The following is a 19,805-nucleotide window of genomic DNA, read 5'->3' on the forward strand; positions in this document are numbered from 1 at the left end:
GGACCTTTTACTATGACGTTATTTAAACCAGTAAAAATGGAAAGAATACAACTCTTGGGCATTAAAATCTGCAGGCTAGAGAGACCAGGTAATACCTGCCATGGCTCATTGTGAGTGACATGGTGTCTACTCCTCAACGTGATTTGGGAAGCTTACTAAGGCGCTGCCTCAGTATGAAATTCACTACAGTAATGTTCTTCAGTAAACTGATTTACCGTTCGAGTTAGCGCCACATTGCGATATGTGATGCGGCTAGCCGACTGTATGGAACTCATTGTTCACGGAAGCCCAATTACTTGGATCCACTACAGAAGCGCAAGGCATAACTCTTGGTTTGTGAATGCTGTCTGGGAGACTGATTTACGCAAAGCTAATGATATGCTTGCACTCTCTACAATGGAGTCTACAATGTTATTTCACTGCAGCTAGTATGTTGTCAAGATAGTCGATACTGTAACCATGCCCGCTATCGACTTGACATACAGTCAGTCAATAAAACTGGGAGGTTTTAGTGACATTATATCGACACGAAAACGAGTCTAAGTTCATTTGACCATGGCCGGAGGTCATCTAGAAGACGTCGCCTCAGAAATCAGCGGCTTCACGTTCAGTATTGAACAATTGGATAGACTCTATCTCCCGATTCAGCTTAATTGAACCTGTGTTGTTCGCTATCAAAACTGACTCATGGGTGCTATTCCGGAATAAGTATTTCGATGATCAAATAAGATACTTTGCCGAAAAAGGGGACTAGAAAACCGTCTTATACTCCCAATACGCAATTAGGTCAAGACAATTCATCACCCTTCAGCAAGTGGGCTGACCATTGCTTTGTAATACGGCGCCTCGTGGACAAATGAGCAACAGGGCTCCGGACAGTCGGACCTAATGGCAAGGGATCCCGAGCTAGGGGCGCTCAAAGGGCAGGCTTACATTAGCCCCGGTGTTCATGGAGACGGAGCAACTGATGTCTGGGCTTTCATCAAGACTGTCGGGAGCGTGAGGTACTTGCGCACGTGGGCGCCTCCGAGGTCGTGAGCGCCAGTAGAGATATCTCACGGCCTCCCGCGGGGTTACGTGTTCGGCATGTCGGCGCAAAGCATAAATGTGGGGAGGCTCTTCATGAATCCTCCAGAAAGCGGCATAGCGACATTGGTAAGAGGACGTAGTAGGCCGGAGCGGCACATGTTTACACTACGATACGTCCGAGTAACCGATGGTATTTGGGTATACTCCGTAATCCCACTTATGCACGACCCGCATTAGTAGACGTAACAATGTCGGAGCTCATGCTGACGTCTGAATGATAGATTGGTAAACTATAACTCTAAGCTAGGATTGCAACTGTGACACTTCGCGCGTTGCCGTACAAATGAATGACTTTGGAGGTCATGGCCATTGATGGAGAGTATGGTTTTCGACCTTGTCGTTTCAATGCCGAAAAACAAGAGCAAGGGTATTAAGACTGTGTGGTGTTCAAATTAGAAAGTAGTAGGGTGTCTTAAGCATATGGCGCCTGCTGGCCAGAGCTCCGAGTCAAGCTTTGGCTCATCTTAAGAATGGAAAGGTGTGAGTCTTGAGAATGAGATGATACATGATGAGCACAGTGTCTGTGTTTCGCATGGGATATTGAATTGGCTAAGTGCTTATACCAAGAGCTGAAGAATTCAGAACCTTGAATTCCATTTTTCCCATGGTTAATCATACCTATCGAGATGATCATTATATATTTTCATCAGAATTTTTCTCGATTTCGTCGACAATAAGTCTAAATGATGAGTCAGTGAATGAGAAGGTGTGGACTTGAGAATCGCCGAAAAAGGAGGAAAACTATACTGCGACTGTGCGATTGCTAGCGCCGTACTGTGCATACCGCCCAAATTAAAGCCCCACTCGGGTCTGCCGGGCGCGGTGCTCGGGACCGAATTGCCCCATCCAACTATGTACCGATTACGATGAGTTGCCTTTTACACGACGAACGGGCTTCCTAGAGACCGACATGACCTAGTTACAAGGGAAATGGCTTGCTCACAGGCGTATAACAAATATTTGATACGTAAGTACATCTATCCCCCCCCCTTGAAGTTACAACCGCGCGCGAATATTACCAATGCGCCGCCCAAACCACCCCCTTGACTAAGGCTCTCTTCGGAGAAAGATACCAGGCCGCGCCCCGTTTATGATCGTCATCCCCTAATGCACCACCGACATGAGCCTAAGTTGTTTCGAGAGGTGCAAAATAGTAGCAGCTCCAGCATCAAATAGGATTTGGGTGCCGAAAAGTCGCCTGTAGATGGGGGGGGGGGGGGGCGGTAGAACGGCGGACAAGCCACAAGGCATGGGTTGTAGACAGTCTCTCTCCCTCGTCTCAATGACTTTACCACATTTTAACCTTCAAAAAGCTTAGCGGGGGGGTTCGATGTTACACTCGTCGATTACCGATATCATCTTTGGATTTTCAATCAATACCGCGCGCGCGCCCTCAAGACTGGCTAGTGTCGTGGCGCCCGCCGTTTGCCTTGACTCGACCAGTAGGGGGCCCTGCCGCACCAGATCCTTACCATGCCGTGTTTGTACGCGCCTACAATTCCATCATTGATGCTTTTTTTTCAACGCGTAACATGGAATCCTACTTGCGAATCTTACCCGTGGTCTGATCACCTCCTGCAAAAGCAAAATAGATGGTACCAAACTCAATTTCGCTTGTCACCGCTTTAGCTGAATAATCCGAGCGTTCATTCGTCTGAAACATTGGATTGATTTTTCCAATTAGGTCCCAGAGAAGGAAAATTTCACCTTTCGAGGTTTGCTCAATGGCTCCTGGGGTGTTTGAATGGCCAAGGGTATCGGGACTTTGGTCTGCCAGCCTAAGACCAACAGATTCCGCCGAATCCTTTGCCTTTGTGTCGATATAAACATTCATTGACCCCAAGTCCCTCGTTCCCTCTCCCCTAAAATCTGCTGCGTCCATTCTTCTTCCGCGATTACTTTGTCCTTTACTACCTCATTGGGCGTTATCTTCCTCCCTCATCACCTCCCTTTCGCACTCCCCCAACGGCATTCCCGTTGCTCTCCACAACTGACCCCGATTAAATACCCCGGCATACCGACGACTTTTTTCTTTACTCTCCCTTGAAAGAAAGCAGCATTATTACTACCTACCAATCCCAGCTTTCCCCACAAAAGAAGTATTCGCTCTCAAAACGTCACAATGGTTAAACAGGTTGTTATCTTGGGCGCTGGATACGCCGGCCTCGGAATCGCCCACAAGCTCCTCAAATACACCCAGCCCAAGGTCAAGGAGCTTAAGGTCATCCTCGTGTCTCCCTCGACCCACCTGTACTGGAACTGCGCCGCCGTGCGGGGCCTGATTCCCGGCGAGTTCTCTGATGACACCCTCTTCAACCAGATCAAGCCCGGATTCGACAAGTATCCCCAGGACGCTTTTGAGTTCGTCCTTGGCAAGGCCACCGGTATTGACACCACTGCCAACACTGTCCAGGTAGAGACCAACGAAGGCCTTAAGTCCATTGAGTACGCCGAGCTCGTCATTGCTACCGGGTCCTCCCTTGCTAGCGGCCTTCCCTTCAAGACCATCGGCACCCATGAGGAGACCTTGGCCGCCCTGCACAGCCTGCAATCCGAGGTCAAGGCTGCCAACTCCATCATCATTTCCGGTGCCGGTACCACAGGTGTCGAGACTGCCGGCGAGCTTGGCTACGCGTACGGCTCCACCAAGCAAATCACCCTCGTCGTCGAAGGCGATGCGCCCCTCCCTGGCCTGCTCCCCAAGCTCGGCAAGGTCGCCGCTTCCAGCCTGCAGTCGCTCAAGGTGAAGCTCGTCACCAACGCCCGTGTCACTGAGGCCGACACCTCCGGCTCCCTCAAGTCCATCAAGCTCTCCAACGGCGAGACCCTGACCGCTGACCTGTACCTGCCCCTCTTCGGTGTCCGTCCCAACACCTCCTTTATCCCAGAGCACCTGCTCGACGAGCGGGGTAACCTGAAGCTCAAGCACGACCTCCGCGTCGAGGGACTCAAGAACGTCTGGTGCGCTGGCGATGCCGGTAACCTCGAGGCCAAGCAGCTCATGCGCGCCGAGGGCCAGGCACTCCACCTCGCCGACAACCTCGACGCGGTCCTCACCGGCCAAGAGGCCAAGGTCAAGGACCTCAAGCTGACGACCAAGCCCCAGGTCTTTGTCACTATCGGCAAGAAGAAGGGCACCGGTCAGTTCAACACGATGAAGCTGCCCGGCTTCATCGTCAGTGCGGCCAAGGCCAAGACCTTCTTCACCGAGAAGGGTCCTGGTCTGGTCGCCGGCAAGAACATTGCCAGGGCATCAATCTAGTGGAGTTTTTTGGGGATGAGTAGTAGGACGGTTTAGGTTGAGATGTTTGTGCTTCAGCTTGATATCCCGAGATGCGAATTTTCATTGGCTTCTCACACATGTGAGCATACGAGTTGTAATTACTGGACTAATACCCTAATAAAGACGCATGATACCATTAAACGTACCCTTTTATGAGTTTGAATTATCTTCTGATTCAAGTCATCCTGGCTATATAAAGACCGTCGACTTCATCGTAGTAACGCGTACCTCCTCTCGCTCGCACAACACTTTACTAGTAAACTATTTTTGTTACTTAAAGGCTACATCCATCTTGATACCCTGCCCACTTTTTCACTTACTATCTGGTATATCATTAGCACCATATTCATAAAGAAAAAAATCCCTTTGTCTCAATTTCTGGTATCATGAAAATCAAACTGAGTCCGCGTACTCGTAGACTTAGCCAGCACAGTACTGGCTCTTGCTCCTCAACCAAGCACCCCATCTCCACATCACAGCCGGTACAGCCACGCCCATGACAAGGACAATACCAGCCAGAAGGACGTTTCCCCACGCGATCCCCAACGCGTCGTACAGCCGCGGTGCGAAAAGCGGGAAGCTGAAGCCGGCCATCGTCCGCACGAACGCTGCTGCGCCAGCCGCGCTGGCTGCATACCGCTCGTAAGAGTCGATGACGTACGTCTGCATGCATTGGAAAGACAGGATGAGGCCCGCGGCCAAGATGCCAGCGCCGATGTTGGGGACGATCCAGTGGATCTTGAAGTGTGCTGTTATGCCGTAGAGCAGAAGACCGATGGGCGTGACGATGGCCGTGGGGAACATTAGAGGAATCCTGAACTCGGGAGCACCCGTGTCGTTGTTGCGTGCCTTCAGTGTACGGTACACCTTTGAACTGTCAGTCTGGTTTCGCGTCGTAGTAGTTTAACGTGGCCATTACCTTATCGATGAGAGGCCCTGATATCTGAAGTCCAATGACAAATCCTACCCCTAGGGAAATGTAATTCAAACTTGCCGGCCCTGGTTCTTGGCCATATTGTTTGCTCCAGACAAACGGGAAAGAAGCGAGACTTGGATATGGTAAGTAGCTGTCTTCTTGTCTTTTGCAAAACCAAGAGACACTTACACGAGGTACATCAGACCATACAAGTAGGCTCTGTAGAGTGCCGTGATTTGTAGCGCAGGCTGCGTGAATAGCAGCCTGAAAGGTCTTACCAAGTTCTTTCGCAGCGTCTGACCAAAAGTTCTGTCGGGTCTGTCGTACTCGGTGTGAAGGTTGCTGTTGCCAGTCGCCTTGCGAAGCTTTCTGGCCTTTACAGCCAGGATCGTGGGCGCATATGTCTCGGAAAGAAAGAGAAACGCGAGAACTTGGACGAGAGCGTCTGCGATTGACACCGTCCAGAATATCCAACGCCATGACAAATACTGTGTGAGATAGCCAGCAGCTGGGATTCCTTAGCCAAGAGTTGTGTAAGCGGTGCATATTATCGGCAACTGACCTATCGGTCCGACGGCGGGACCTAGAAAGGGGGCGATACTATATATCGCAGTTGCTGTCCCCCTTTCTTCAGCTCTCCAACAATCGCTCAACACACCACCGCCAAGCTAGCACGCATGTCAGCTCCAGGTACTTCGAGCTTGGAAGGTTCATGACGAAGACTTACAGCTTGAGGAGCACTTCCTCCCAAACCACTCAGGAACCGAAACGCAAGCATTTGCTCCTTAGACGCCGAAAACCCGCAGACAGTGTTGAAGATGAGATAAAACATGTTGGCCGACTGTAGCACAACAACTCGACCATACATCTCAGACAAGGGGGCCAAAACAAAAGGTCCCACTGCATAAGCGAGAAGGAAGATGGACATCAAGAGGTAGGTCTCAATGTCGGACCTAACGTTGAACTCATGGGCAAGCGTATCCAGAGCTGGAGCTAACATTGTTGAAGATACGGGGGATATGAAAGTAAAGCATGAGACCAGGATGGTCGCGGTCCACTTCTTGTGCTTTGGCCAGTTCTTCGGGTTCGTTGGGTCCGAGGGCCCAGACCATGTTACCTGCCGCCGTTCAGTTAGTGTTTAGTCTCAAAGCGGGTAAGGCAGAGCTTGCCATTTCTGGGTCTTCGGGATCGTCAGATTGGCTCCCTTGCTCAGGCAGGGGTTTCTCTGGAGGAGGTATCATGACGGAGCCGGTTTGCAAATCGCGCTGGGGAAGTAAAAGACAGTGGTCTGTATGATCTGGATTCTCCAGATTAACATCCGGCTGTCCCACGTCCAGGTTCCCGCGGGAGCGAGAAGTATTAGAATGCTGGAGCCAAGGGAAATTGTGCGCCGTCTGCTCATACTCTGAGAACGAAGGGAGCCCCGGGCTCCATCCGCGCCATGACCAAGACCCAGAACGAGTCAGGGCTTGGCGGAGGTTGAGATTCTCCTCTTGATCTGATACCGGCTTGCGAGGAATGAAGTAATACGCATGGGGTTTAGACATTTTTCTTTTCTTTATTTTCAAAACGAACGACGGAACGAGTGGATAGAGAAATGATGAACGAGAGCTGTCGATTACAACACTCTTTCGACAATAGTCCAACTGCAAAAGCAAGACATTTCCAGCGGTTCTTAAAATACCAAAAAAAGAATTATTTTTAAGCACTTCCGCTTTTCGACACTTCTCAGGCTGTATAGCACAGCCTCACGCGCTCAATATAGAAACGCCTCGGATGATGTGTCCGGTCAGGCTGGGGGGGGAGCCCCCGATGGCTGGAAGCAATCACCTCGACCCGGACCCAGGTAGTCATCTTTGCCCAACTCAATGGCACATATCCCTAGATTCAGGAAAATGACTCTGCCAAGAGGACGTAAAAATGATGCTAGCCTTGTGTAAGTGAAGGGTTTCTTGTTAATTGGGGTTGGAAGAAGCCGAAGCTTTCTTGGCAAGTCGATCGGCGGGGGGGTCTTGGGTCGCTACGTCAACTGTGGCTGATGATGCGTGTTGTAACAGCATTCTCCCACGCCTGTGATCAGGGGAGGACACACACTTTAACCTGAAAAAAAAGCCCTGGAAAAGGGCTGGAATTCTTATTATAGCTCAGGTACGGCCGTATGATTGGAGGATATATCTTTGATGGCACCTTGGTGATTGTTTCACCCGGTTGAGATACGAGATCTGGGCAATCCTGCTCGTGTGCTCACTTGCTGCTGAGCCCAGTTCGTGATGCTCACATTACCAATGAGGCAGATTTGCCATCAGTATCTGGCCTATAAGCTAGACTAGCTAGACGGGCTATGCTGAGAAAGACTTGCGTGGCCTCGATACTCGCGATGAAGCCATACAGCAGTTCAAAATGCAGAAGGCTAGACAGCCCAATAAGGCCATGGACACGTGCAGGGTTCTAGGGCACCATAGTCCCCAAGTTGTGACAGAGAGAGAGGCATCACACGAGCAGATTCCGGTTGGTGAGATAGAGGACAAGCAAGCATCCCATAGCCACTCCTCAACAGCTGACTCGGCATCTTGAGTCTCATCCATCTCCACGAAGTCTCACCGCCATAGACGTAATGTCGAGCCGCAAACGAAAAAGGCCGACATGTTGAGTTCGCTGGTATTGTGTAGCTCTCATCTCGAGCGGTATAAAGTGAACTGTTCACGGCAGCTCAGTCTGAATTGAGAAGGCCCTCATCCACACTGCTCACCATCACTCACCATCGCTATCATACCATACTGTTCACACTCGCTCTATACTTAAGTCATTAACGTTCGTTTTAACTATTTTTGATACTCAATCGCAAACGCAAAATTTCATAAACATCATCTTACCATAAGACCCAGCTCAGAAAACCAAAGATGGGTTCTCTTCCAGCCACTCAGGGAATGAAGATTCTCGTCTGCCCTTCTGGGTTCAAAGGAAGTCTTCAGCCTGATGTCGCCGCTGACTGCATTGAAGCCGGCATCTTATCTGTGATGCCGGACGCTTCTGTCCGCAAGGCCCCCCTTGTTGATGGAGGTGAGGGGTTTACTAGCGCGCTTGTATCCGCGACTGGTGGCACCCTCCACTCCGTCACCGTCACCGGGCCCGTTGGCACCCCGGTTGCATCATTTTTCGGCATACTGGGAACCGAGGACCCCAGTAAGCCGAAGACTGGCGTCGTCGAAATGGCCGCCGCTGCAGGCTTAAGTCTCGTTCCCGCTCACCTTCGCAACCCTGGCCTTACTACCACGTTTGGCGTTGGTGAGCTTCTGAAGGCTGCTGTTGGAGCTGGGGCGAAGAGAATCGTTGTTGGATGTGGTGATTCTGGCACTTGCGATGGCGGCGCTGGAATGCTGCAGGCTCTTGGCGCTCGGCTTATAGACCAAGACGGACATACTCTCCCTATTGCAGCAGGGGGCGAGTCGCTTCTGCGCCTGGCCAACATTGACCTCAGCGGGATCGACAATCGCGTCAAAGACATGAACATCGAGGTTGCGGTAAACTGGGACAATGTGCTTTGTGGCCCCGAAGGTGTTGCCAGGGTTTTTGGCGCTCAGAAGGGGTCGAGTCCTTCGCAGACTGAGCGGCTTTCAGCAGCCATGGAGGTGCTCGCCCTTGTCGCCGGTCAGCTCCTCTGCGACAATAAAATAGGTCTTTCGCCCGGCAGTGGAGCATCTGGGGGGTTGGGCACCGGTTTGCGGTTGGTCGGTGCCAAGCTCCGGCCAAGATATGAGGTGGTGGCGGAGTATGTGGATGTTGACGGACTATTCACGGACTGTGACCTGGTGCTCACAGCCGAGGGAGGCATTGATGATCAGACGCCTCGGGGGAAGATACCGGCAGAGATTGCCATGAGAGCGAAGAAGCATGGTTTGCCCGTGATTGCCCTTGCTGGGACCATCGGACCAGGAGCACGGGTCAACTACGACGTCGGAATCGATGCGTACACTTGCATTTTGCAACGACCAACCACGCTGGACGAGGCTATTCTAGAGGCGGAGAAGCTAACTCGAGAGAGCGCAGAGTGTGTCATGCGGATGATTGTCGTGGGACGGATGCTGGCGTCCAAGAAGCCCTTTCCGATGGGAGGGACGCAGCAGAGGCAGAAGCAGCATCAGCCAGCTGCAGCTGCATCGGCATGGGTTTGAAATGTGTGCTTCGGATCGAGTGCAATGAACTTGGCATGAGCCAAGACCACGAGTATGGAGCTAGAAATATTAGCGTAGGCAAGCTGGAAGGGATTCTGGAATTATGGACCAACAATCGAATGGAAACAGGAGGAATGACTTTACCGCTAGCAGCAGGTCGCCCTTGAATGAGAAAGAAAAGCCTTGGCATGAATCAGTAATTTGTTTTGTGAAACGAAGACATGACAAGCAGAAAGATCACGCCAGCCAAGACGCTTGGTGTGGCGATGCAGTATGGTAAGGTGTGCTGTCAGTCCCGGATCGGATCAGATGCTGTGGTTGGTTGATGTTGGCTGAACGTTCGTCCCAATACGGAGTGTTCGTTTGTTCCGAATAGATGGATGGATTGGTACCAGGGGTCGCACGGGCCGCAATCGATTCCTTTTGTCGGGCCTCCCCAGAAGATGGACACCTTCATGCGACTTGTAAGCGCGAGCTTAGGTCATACAAATAATTGCGGAGGATACAGACAAGAAAAATAGATGAAGCTATCCAACAACAGGGCGCATTGGGGCCTTGCGGTCCATGATTAACGCTTTGACTGTCTGTCAAGCCCCGCTTTTCGGGTTTTCATAACCGTGTAGGAGCAAATCAATTAATCAATCATGTATGCATGTCTTGCTGACGGTGGTTTCTGCTGGGTTTCGTTTAGGCTGTGCTAGTTACCAAGCATCCTTAGGTCGTAACGCCTGATCGTAGTAATCAGCTAGAATACTGTTAGGGACACATCAGACGGCAGACAGGGCACTGAGCGGCACCAAAAAGTATCTACTACAGGACCTACTAGAAAAGAACACGGTCGGCCCAGGAGTAATGTAAAAAGATGGAAGATCTAGTGAATCTTACGAAAAGAGGCAGCTTTCAATGACGGTTATAACTACTATTTAACTATTCCTCAAGTGACTAATCGTTGACATTTTTAAATCGTTGACATTTTTAAATCGTTGACATTTTTTAATCGTTGACATTTTTTAGTCTGTACAATCTTAGCCTCTGACAAATACCTCCTGTAGTGACGGCTAATAGTAACCCTAAGCCTTTCCAGTCGGACCATTTTTGGTGTCTTCCTCTTCTGTAGCTTGATGTGGACGTCCGCGAATGTCTACGCAAGTGTTGGAGATCCATCGGCAATAGTATGGTGCTGTATAGACACACGAATAATAGCTATTATACTAAAGCTTTGTTAGTATAAAGACTTTGTAAAGTATAGTCATTATGTAACTTACTTGAGCACATGCCCCTTGAGGTATAGTCCCTACTCTTCCGCCCCCTCTTCCGCCTACACTCATACATCCACCTCGTCGCTCAAAATACGAGCCGCCTGTTGCGGCCATGGTACCGGGGGGACAACGGCAACCCTGGGCCTGTAAATCGCAGTGCTTAGGACCGGTACTCCCGCTGTCATGATGGCAAAATCCTGTCTAGAGACAAATATTAGTAGTAAAAAAGAAACTTTCAATTGAATCAATAACATACACATCTGCCACTAGCGTTACAGTTACAAGGTGTACAAACAGCTACATTATTACAAAACGCAGGGTCATTAGCGAATACTTGGAGGACAAAATTGCTACTCGTAAGTGCAACAAGTAGTACTTGTAAAGTAAGCATTCTGTCATATATGGTTGTTTGTACAAAATAATGTAAAATAAGTGAAGTATACGTCGGAAATGGTTCTCACTGAAAGATGAGTTAGTATCCTTGGGCATTGAAGGGTAGGATATAATTGTCCATTCTTATACTTCTTACACTCGTCTGTGTCAAGAAGCCCGTACTCTTGCCTATGTTGATTAATGGCACGCGTCCTACTTTAATCATGCAGCTTTTATAATTTAAATGATCCTAGTATCTGGTAGCAACCTTTTCTTGTCTAGCAGAGAACAAAGCATAGTGTACTAAATCAGAAAACTAGCGGGGCAATTTTAACACAGTCGTTTAGCGGTATCCCATTAGGGCCTGATGGGATAGTTAGGAATATTTAACGACTTTTAACGAATAGAACCTATGGGTGTATTACTTTTCTGCATAAATTAGTTTTTTAGGCTTCTGTGCTGTATGGGTTGGTGTGTATACAGGCGCCGCGCGTGCATTGCCTCTTTACTTTGTAGCCTTGTATAGCCTTGACACATGTCTGCATTAGTAACAAAACCTTGACATGGCATATCCATATTAACCAATTCTTTCTAATAGTAAAACCTACTTAATAGCCCTGTTGCATGCATATATTGCCGAAATAGGCGCTGAGCCCACGGCTGCTCACGAACAACACCAAACGCAACCCACACGAACCACCCATCTCAAGAATGGTGCATGCTAGGAGCAAATTGCCAATTCACATCCATTAGCCCAGGAACAATGAAAATAGTGACATTAGATAGGTGCAGGTATTCGCAGTCCTTAACAAAAGAAAAGAACGAAGAGGGGAAGTGATTTCTCCACTGCTGATCTAAAAACGAGTGTGTATACATGAGCAGGATACTATCTACAGTGTCCACGCTGCCATCTCACTACTAAAATTCTATCATGTATTTTTTTTTTTTTAGCTTACAGCCTAAATACCTAATGTGAAAATCTTACGCTAGACTAAACCTTGGCTCCTAAGGTTTTTCTAACCTGGAGATAAAAAATCATGACAAGAAGAAAAAAGGCTAAACCTCTAATCTTCTTCCCACATTAAAAGCCCAGCTAAGCCTATCAAAATACAGGAACACGAAAAGGAAAAATTAGCCTGTTAAAACCAACCAAACGCACATCACCATAACGAGCTCCAATCGCCTTGTTAGAGCCGTCATCCACTGCACTAGTACCAAAAAAAACCTTGACACATGGCATGTCTATGTCACTTAGCAGAGTCTATACTGGAGTGGGGTAGGTGCCCCTCTATGTGTTCTTTCCCTCCATATTTGCCACCACGCGTAGACGTAAAAGCAAACTTCTAGCTAGTTTCCCCCTCTTTCTAGCTAGACCATCATCACAAATCTAAGTCTCCTTCTTTGCCAGATTGCAGCCCTTATGATCACTTCTTCTTTTCCCTGGGCTACTGCCTTGTGACCAATTTTCCCAGCCTTGCTTGAATATCATAATTCAAATTAACTGTAAGATCGCTTGCATCCCGGGCTATGCCGCGGTTGAAGTGGCGTAAGCTGTGTCTACATAATATCTTTACTTAAGGTAAATATACATAAACAAAAAGTGAACGGCTTGTTGTTACGTATCTTTTTTCGTTGGCTCAAATGGTGTTACGACCCGTCAGATGCACTTAACAGACCCACTGGGTCGGGCGGCTACGACAGGACATATGTACGTAATTGATTGATTGATTTATTCCTACTCGGTTATGAAGCCGCTCTTATGCCAGCAGCTATGCCCGGAAAGCGGGGTTTAGCAGGTAGCCGAAGCGTCGACAATGAACAGCGACGCCCCACTTCGCCCTGATGTTGCATCAGGGCCAGCTATCCCCAAGCTCCCCACTATGTTCTCTATTCTGTGTGTTTGTGCCCTCTGTTGAAGAAGTGTGTTGCTCTCCTGTCTGCTTTCTCGCTTTTGTGTTGCTCTCTAGAATGCTTGTTTTGCGTCCTCCTGCTTCGGTTCAGTTGGTGCTGGTAGCACCGTATCTGGTTCTTTGTACCTACAGTCTCCCCCCAGCGCTCAGCTTTGTCTCTTTGTTTTGTCCGTATCCTCCCGGACTTGTATGTGCCGTTTTCTCAGTTGCATCTGTAAATTCTTTGTTGCCTCCTGCCGGGTTCCTATGTGGCCTCTTGTTTCTTGCCTGTTGACCACTATTGCCCTCCACCACATTGGCCCAAGGGTCTTCCACGAAGCACAATGCTCTACTGACTCCGACATGTTCGATTACTAGGTATGAGAGCTCCCGCACAGATTCCGCAGACATTGTCGCGCGTTGAAGGGACACCAATCCTTCTTCGCAAAAGGGGCGACAGGGGACCAGTCTGTCTATGGTCTGTAGTATTGTGTGGCATCGATCGTAGCATGCCTAATGCCTGGTGCTTTCTCCGTGCGGAAGGTGATACTGTTCTGTCGGACTCATCTTCGTCGTTGTGGGACGTTGCAAACTTTGTCGGGGGTGACAGGTGACCCAAAACCTGTCGGCGGCTGTTGTGTTGAAGTTGATTGTTTGGGCGCAGTCTTAGTGCTTCGTGTAGCGGCTTGTGGCTCGCCTGTGGTGGTGGTAACAGTGTTGTCTATTGATATGTCGTATTTTGCGGCTTGCTCTCAAGTTTTTCATTGTAGTCGGGGCGTGCTCTGCGGCCATCTTGGGCCCCTTTGGGACGTAGAATCAAGGCCGAGGATGGCATTGCATCGAAGGGGGCTCTGTGGCCGCGAGCACGCGTATTTGGGGCCGTTTTTGCTCCGATTTTCAAAAATTTCGTTCTCGCTGTTGTTGATGTTTTTTTGGCACCGTCGGTCCTGTCCCAGGACCGCTTATCGTCCGTCGGTCCTGCTTATCGTCACGTGACCTGTATCCTAGTTCTTCCGTTCCGTGGGGGTTGTTACGACGTAACGGCTGACGGCCGTCCCTATAACCGCTGAGCCCCTGCGGGGTCGTCGTCAGTGGTCTGTTAACTGTCGGGTCGTAACAAGCACTTCCAGCCACACGCCCGCCAGGCTGAGAGGCCCAAGCCTCCCAGACCTACGTGACAGGCCAAGGGGGAATATCCCCACCTTCTAGTCAACAACACCACTTTCAACTATCATGAACCATCGATTAGAACCAATTTACTGTTATTTGTTATTGACGAACGGAATTCCGTTTCACCCCCTGTGAAACCTACAGATACCCACGACTTGGGGTTCATGATGATGCCCCATATGAGAGTCCGCTGGGAGCTCCTACATGACAAGGAGGCATTGCAATCTATTCAAACAGCCGCTGCCAGTCTATACTCACGTTACGACTCACGCGTCGGCGCTATCCGTTCTTGGGACTTCCTAACGTGGCAAAGAGGGGTCAACATCACAGACAGAACAGACAATTTTCTCGTTATTGTTGATTCCCTCTGCAACATGGAGCTGATGTATTACGCAGCTGAGCACACGGGATACAGGTATCTCGCTGACGCAGCAACGTCACATGCAAAAACCTTGCTGAGAACACATCTCCGCGAAGAACCCAGCTATAAGAGGGACAACTATGATGGAGTGCTCTACAGCACAAATCATGTTGTCAACTTCTCGCCCGTAACTGGAGACATTAAGGAGATCCGTACAGCTCAAGGATATAGTCCAGATTCCACATGGTCTCGTGGCCAAGCCTGGGGGATCTTGGGCTATGCCCAGATTTATACCTGGACAGGAGATGCCATCTTCCTTGACGCTGCATGCGGCCTAGCAGAGTATTTCATGCTGAGAATGGAGCAAGCTCCAGCCTGTGTTGAGATTGCTCAGCCGCATCTAGATGGACGCAAAGCTGGCAGATACGTGCCATTGTGGGATTTTGATGCCCCCATAGAAGACGCGAATGCCCCGTTACGGGATGTATCAGCTGGCGTTGCAGCTGCTTATGGCATGCTTCTGCTTGCGCAGATTCTGATGTCGCTGGGTCGTCATGAGCCTGCAAATCGCTACATGAACAGTGCATTCACCATAATCCAAGACACCTTGAATTTTTCCTTGTCACAAGAGAAGTTGCGGCTCGAATGCAACTCAACTGGCTCTATATCTGCGGTTGCTTGCGAGCCTTTGCAGAACAGGTTTGACAGCATACTTCGAAATTCGACAGTAACGTGGAATGCAGCCAGCAGAAGTGCAAGCGCGGACCATGGGTTAGTTTATGCTGACTATTATTTGATTGAATTTGGAAATAAGCTTTTGCAGTTGGATCTTTTTAGTCCTTAGACTTGATTTTCCTTTCTGGAACAAGTGAAAAATAGAGTGCTCGGGATGTCAGTTTTAATATAGGTGTACTTGGAAGTTGAACCGCGACATTTGAGCCAAAGTTTCTGAAGTCAAGATTCTGATTGGAACTGAATTTACTACTGGCTGGTTTTTGTGCAGAACCATCTTAGAAGCTGAGTATGTGATATAAATAATGCAACGGTGCTAACACAGTTTACATCACTAAGCCATCCTTAATCTTAGCGGGCCTCAGAGTCCCAGCAAGAACGCTGCTAGGTCTACGTCAGACAGCCATTGAAGCCACACATCCCGTCCTACAGCTTCAGTTTTTAAGATACAGGGCCGACCAGGCACATTATATTGTACCGGACTAAAAGAAGAAGTCCTTATATCGACGTATATCGACGTACAAAATATGCATCCAACCAAAAGAGTGTGATTATTGCCTGGCTGAAAACTAGAAGTGTGTGATGAATGTGTCTGCCGCTGTCTCTCTTCTTTCATTTTTTACTGTAGCCTAGGCCTGATCAGTCTCTCATCTATAGCCATGCAAGATTCCACATATTTTTGCCAGCTCCTGGTGAGAATTTCCCGTTAGAGTTCCTCGTGAGAGTTCCTCGTGAGAGTTCCTCGTGAGAGTTCCTCGTGAGAGTTCCTCGTGAGAAGCCGTTGTATGCTGTGCGGCAGTTTTTCTGCCTCATTGCAAATGGCTATGTGATGGGCGCGTCAGCTATGCTGCCGATGCGACACGACCAAAACAAAAAGACGAGGAGAAAGAGTCGTTCCCCCTTTAGACTCGAATGTGATGGACGTGTGCAGGTATGCCCCCCGAATAGGCGGCCGGTCTAGTTGTGGCTCTCTCGGGTCTTAGTGCTAGTTCCTCCGCACCAAGCCACTTCTACCACCTTTCAATATACCGACAAATATTTGTGCTTTCATGTAGTCTAGACGAAGGTTGATCAGACCCTTTTGAAAAGCTCACGGTGTTTTTCGCTATCCCTAGTCTCTTTTTTTTTTCTTTTTTTAAAATGATAATATTCAATGTAGGAAGAAAGTGAGTAAATATTGCGAAAAACGTTTCCATGCCACATTCCAAACAAGTATGCTCCTACACCACTTGTTCACATGGATTAGATGTGGACAAGTTTCCTGTCGGGGTGTGACTGGCTATCTTGGACCCATACCTGGCGGCCCATCCGGTCTCGTGATAAGTTTCAAGAATCCTTTAGCTCGAATCTATCAGTTACGAAGTGCCCGAGGGTCCAGCCGATACATCAGCTACAATATCATACGAGCTAAAATCACTATTGTGGCGGGCATCGGACGGATTCCTGCCGGTCCCATTCTTCCGTATGGTCGAGGCGAAATCAACTTGCTGGGGCGCCACAGCCATCCCCGCGTTCGGGGGGTCAATCCGGACACACCGGACCACTTCTGGAGTCTCTTCCTTTGGTTCTAGCCCCTGTTCAACCCCATGGGGGAAATGCGGAGCAGATGGCAACTCGACTGTAACCTTACCGTTGGGCTGTCTATATAGATCCCCAGCTTGCTCGAAATATGCAATTGGCAACTCCTTTTCCACCAAACATCAGACCAATCGTTTATGTGACTCAAAACTTGCCCGCAGCCTTGGATCCATAAAGACGAATCCGCCTCTTGTGCCATGCAGCAGTCCAGGTTGAGCAGCGAGCAGAAAGGGCCCGAAATTGCCCGTACGGAAACTGCCAATGATGATGCCATTCAGTCAAAAGACGCTGTTTTGGATGCTGCGACCAAAGGCCAGGCCACAACCGGATACGAGACCTTGACTCCGTGGGAGACGTTCATGAAGTTCAAATGGTGTACCTTCTTCGCCTTTGTCGCTGCCTTCGCTGCCGGAGCAGACGGTTACCAGATAGGGTCAGTCTCTTACAAATTGTCATGTCGAGCTCCTTGAATGGTGTCACTAACTATTCTCTAGTATGAACGCAGGTATCCTTGCAAATCCAGGCTTCGTCGAAACATTCGCCACCAAGATCAACAGCAAAGGCAAGCCAGTTCTTGATTCCAATATCATTGCTGCATGGGGAAGCATTCTTCCCGTTGGCCAATTCATCACCCAAACTACACTGCCTTTCCTGGCCGCCCCGATGGGGAGAAAAGTCTCCCTATATGTCTGCTGGCTATGTTTAGCTGCCAGTATCTTGGGCGAGTCGCTTTCTCGACGATGGGAACATTGGCTAGTCGCAAAGATGTTGGCCGGCATGGGCCTAGGGTGTCTTCAGGTCACTCTCCCAGCTTATATATCCGAGATTGCCCCCACACGCATCCGAGGAATCGTCCTGATGACCTATAACCTTTGGTGGACAGTGGGCACATTCTTCGCCTACCTCGCTATGGACGTCATCTCTGGCTACGATAGCCACAACTGGCTTCTGCCTATCTACACACAGTGGGGTCATATTGGGCTGATGCTTATCATCTTTCTTGTCCTCCCCGAGTCTGCTGCCTGGGCTGTATCAGCCGGTAAGCTCGAAAAGGGTAAAAAGGCACTGCGCAGCCTTTACCGGGGGGTCGAGGACTACAATGTGGACCGACAAATCGAGGTCCTGGTCTTGATGGCCGAGCATGAGAAAGAGGTCGCCATTGCGCAAGGTCGTGAGAAATGGACTTCAGTTTTCCGTGGTACTGACGGCTTCCGCACCATTGTTGCTCTGTGGACCATCGTATCGCAGCAGTTCACTGGTCTGGTACTGTTCTCAACTTATGGCGCCTACTTTTTCCAGCAGGCTGGTGTCGGTGATCCGTTCAAGATCAAGTGTATTATTCTCGGCATCAAGCTTGTAGGTGCTATTTCTGTCGTGTATTTTGCAGACAGTTTTGGAAGACGCCTTATCAGCTGCTCTGGTACAACTGCGATGTGGGGAACAAGTTTCGTGGTTGGATTCCTGGGCCTTGCAACTCAGACTAAGGCTGTGAATTCTGCTTTTATCTTCCTGGCCGTCATCTGGAGTATGTTACCCCCCAAGTTTCGCCATAACCAATTCATTAGATGTGCTAAACAATCCATAGACATTGGGCTTACCATGACGGGAGCCACCGGCTGGGGCTTCATTGGCGAAATTTCGTCTCAACGACTCAGGCCTTACACTTCCGGCGCTGCATCGGCATTCAATTGTGTGGTCAACATTGGCATGAACCAGTTGGTGCCTCATATGATCAACGCCAATGAGTGGAACTGGGGTTTGAAGGCAGGGTTCTTCTACGCCGGTGTTGGATTACCTTCTGTCATTGGATGCTGGTTTCTTATTCCGGAAACTGCTCGGTAGGCACATATTTCTTTGTAGGATTGCCAACTTGACATGTAGCCCAAGCTAACATGGGATTTAGTCGATCTGCAGCTGAACTTGATGAGCTCTTTGAGCGAAAGATCAAGCCATATCGCTTCCACAAGACTGAGACTGCTACCCAGCGCGTTGTCGCTCTCAACGGCACTGATAAATAGTCAAGCCGTTGAAAAGACTGATTCACCATGTTTTTCAAACTTTTTCCTTTGGTGGTAGGAAGATGGGACTTCAATCCTTGACTTTGAGATGAAGACATAGCATCCAAAATAGCATCCAAAATAGCTGGAAAGATGGTTCAATAATGGTTGAGATTGGAGACTTAGGTATCAAATGCCTTTGGACCGTTTGCGCTTTCTTCGACGTGAAGAAGGTTGATGATAGAATAATAACGCTCGACATTATTTTGGGTGGTTCAATATGAGGATACCCTGATGTCTCAAAACTTTGAGCCCATTCTCGAACGTGAGAACTTTACAACATCGCGCCTAAAACTATTGGAGGCATGCGTCTCGCAGTTTGGTATAGAGAGTACCGTATGTGAGGACGCTACAAGTCGACTGATACACGCGGCCATACCATCCGGCTTGTTGTTATATTCCACAAGGTGTTCAGAGGTATAATATTAAAAGAAGTCGGCTTTGGCTTCTAATCATGACGGGCTAACAGGTTAAGCAACACACACTTAGACCTTGTTGCAACTCATGTAGGTGCGACACTGAAAAGAAATTATACATGACATGGGATCTAAAGTTTCGTGTAATTTGGCAGCTGTATTCTCTTCAGCTGAGGTCGTCTGTATTTGCAATTATTAAACGTATTGTGTATTATCCTCAGAGAAGTATCAACATCATATCCAGAAGGCTCGCTTACATAGATGTCTTATCGTTATCAGATAGGGACGAGCCAGGAATAGCTTTGTCCCACTAATTTTCTCGCTTAAAGCTTATCGTCACGTGCATAACTCGGTTTTGGTAATCGTCGCTTCGTGGTTGGCCTCCCTGATACCACAGCTTTGTGTCCCCTGAAGCTCGTCAAGTGTCGTCCAGTGTCCGGCCACGACGTGTCGTTCACTGCCCCGCCCCCGCTCCCGCCCGCAGCGGCAGCTCGCGCACCAAACCTAACCT

General features: G+C 49.1%; 6 protein-coding genes across 6 annotated transcripts; 4 read left to right on the forward strand and 2 right to left on the reverse strand.

Moving 5' to 3' along the window:
• Nucleotides 1–3,211: 3,211 nt before the first annotated feature.
• CTRU02_202847 (Apoptosis-inducing factor 2-like protein 3) lies at nt 3,212–4,351 on the forward strand (the record flags this gene model as incomplete). Its single annotated transcript, XM_036731177.1, has 1 exon — nt 3,212–4,351. One exon carries the CDS (start codon nt 3,212–3,214, stop codon nt 4,349–4,351), a length of 1,140 nt encoding a protein of 379 aa, XP_036577046.1.
• Nucleotides 4,352–4,792: 441 nt separating this feature from the next.
• On the reverse strand, nt 4,793–6,835 carry CTRU02_202848 (MFS multidrug transporter; the record flags this gene model as incomplete). The annotated part of the gene is made up of 6 exons (XM_036731178.1): nt 4,793–5,239; nt 5,292–5,421; nt 5,478–5,796; nt 5,851–5,956; nt 6,016–6,405; nt 6,458–6,835. 6 exons carry the CDS (start codon nt 6,833–6,835, stop codon nt 4,793–4,795), a joined length of 1,770 nt encoding a protein of 589 aa, XP_036577047.1.
• Nucleotides 6,836–8,188: 1,353 nt separating this feature from the next.
• On the forward strand, nt 8,189–9,460 carry CTRU02_202849 (glycerate kinase; the record flags this gene model as incomplete). The annotated part of the gene is made up of 1 exon (XM_036731179.1): nt 8,189–9,460. The coding sequence occupies one exon, from the start codon at nt 8,189–8,191 to the stop codon at nt 9,458–9,460; it is 1,272 nt and encodes a 423-aa protein (XP_036577048.1).
• Nucleotides 9,461–10,530: 1,070 nt separating this feature from the next.
• On the reverse strand, nt 10,531–11,110 carry CTRU02_202850 (uncharacterized protein; the record flags this gene model as incomplete). Its single annotated transcript, XM_036731180.1, has 3 exons — nt 10,531–10,671; nt 10,726–10,920; nt 10,976–11,110. 3 exons carry the CDS (start codon nt 11,108–11,110, stop codon nt 10,531–10,533), a joined length of 471 nt encoding a protein of 156 aa, XP_036577049.1.
• A 3,204-nt stretch (nt 11,111–14,314) lies between these two features.
• CTRU02_202851 (unsaturated glucuronyl hydrolase) lies at nt 14,315–15,355 on the forward strand (the record flags this gene model as incomplete). Its single annotated transcript, XM_036731181.1, has 1 exon — nt 14,315–15,355. The coding sequence occupies one exon, from the start codon at nt 14,315–14,317 to the stop codon at nt 15,353–15,355; it is 1,041 nt and encodes a 346-aa protein (XP_036577050.1).
• A 1,663-nt stretch (nt 15,356–17,018) lies between these two features.
• On the forward strand, nt 17,019–18,839 carry CTRU02_202852 (MFS alpha-glucoside; the record flags this gene model as incomplete). The annotated part of the gene is made up of 4 exons (XM_036731182.1): nt 17,019–17,254; nt 17,316–18,346; nt 18,407–18,659; nt 18,725–18,839. The coding sequence occupies 4 exons, from the start codon at nt 17,019–17,021 to the stop codon at nt 18,837–18,839; spliced, it is 1,635 nt and encodes a 544-aa protein (XP_036577051.1).
• Nucleotides 18,840–19,805: the final 966 nt, after the last annotated feature.

The sequence above is a fragment of the Colletotrichum truncatum genome (assembly GCF_014235925.2).
Source record: "Colletotrichum truncatum strain CMES1059 chromosome Unknown Contig_0001, whole genome shotgun sequence".
In the NCBI taxonomy this organism is placed as follows: Eukaryota; Fungi; Ascomycota; class Sordariomycetes; order Glomerellales; family Glomerellaceae; genus Colletotrichum; species Colletotrichum truncatum.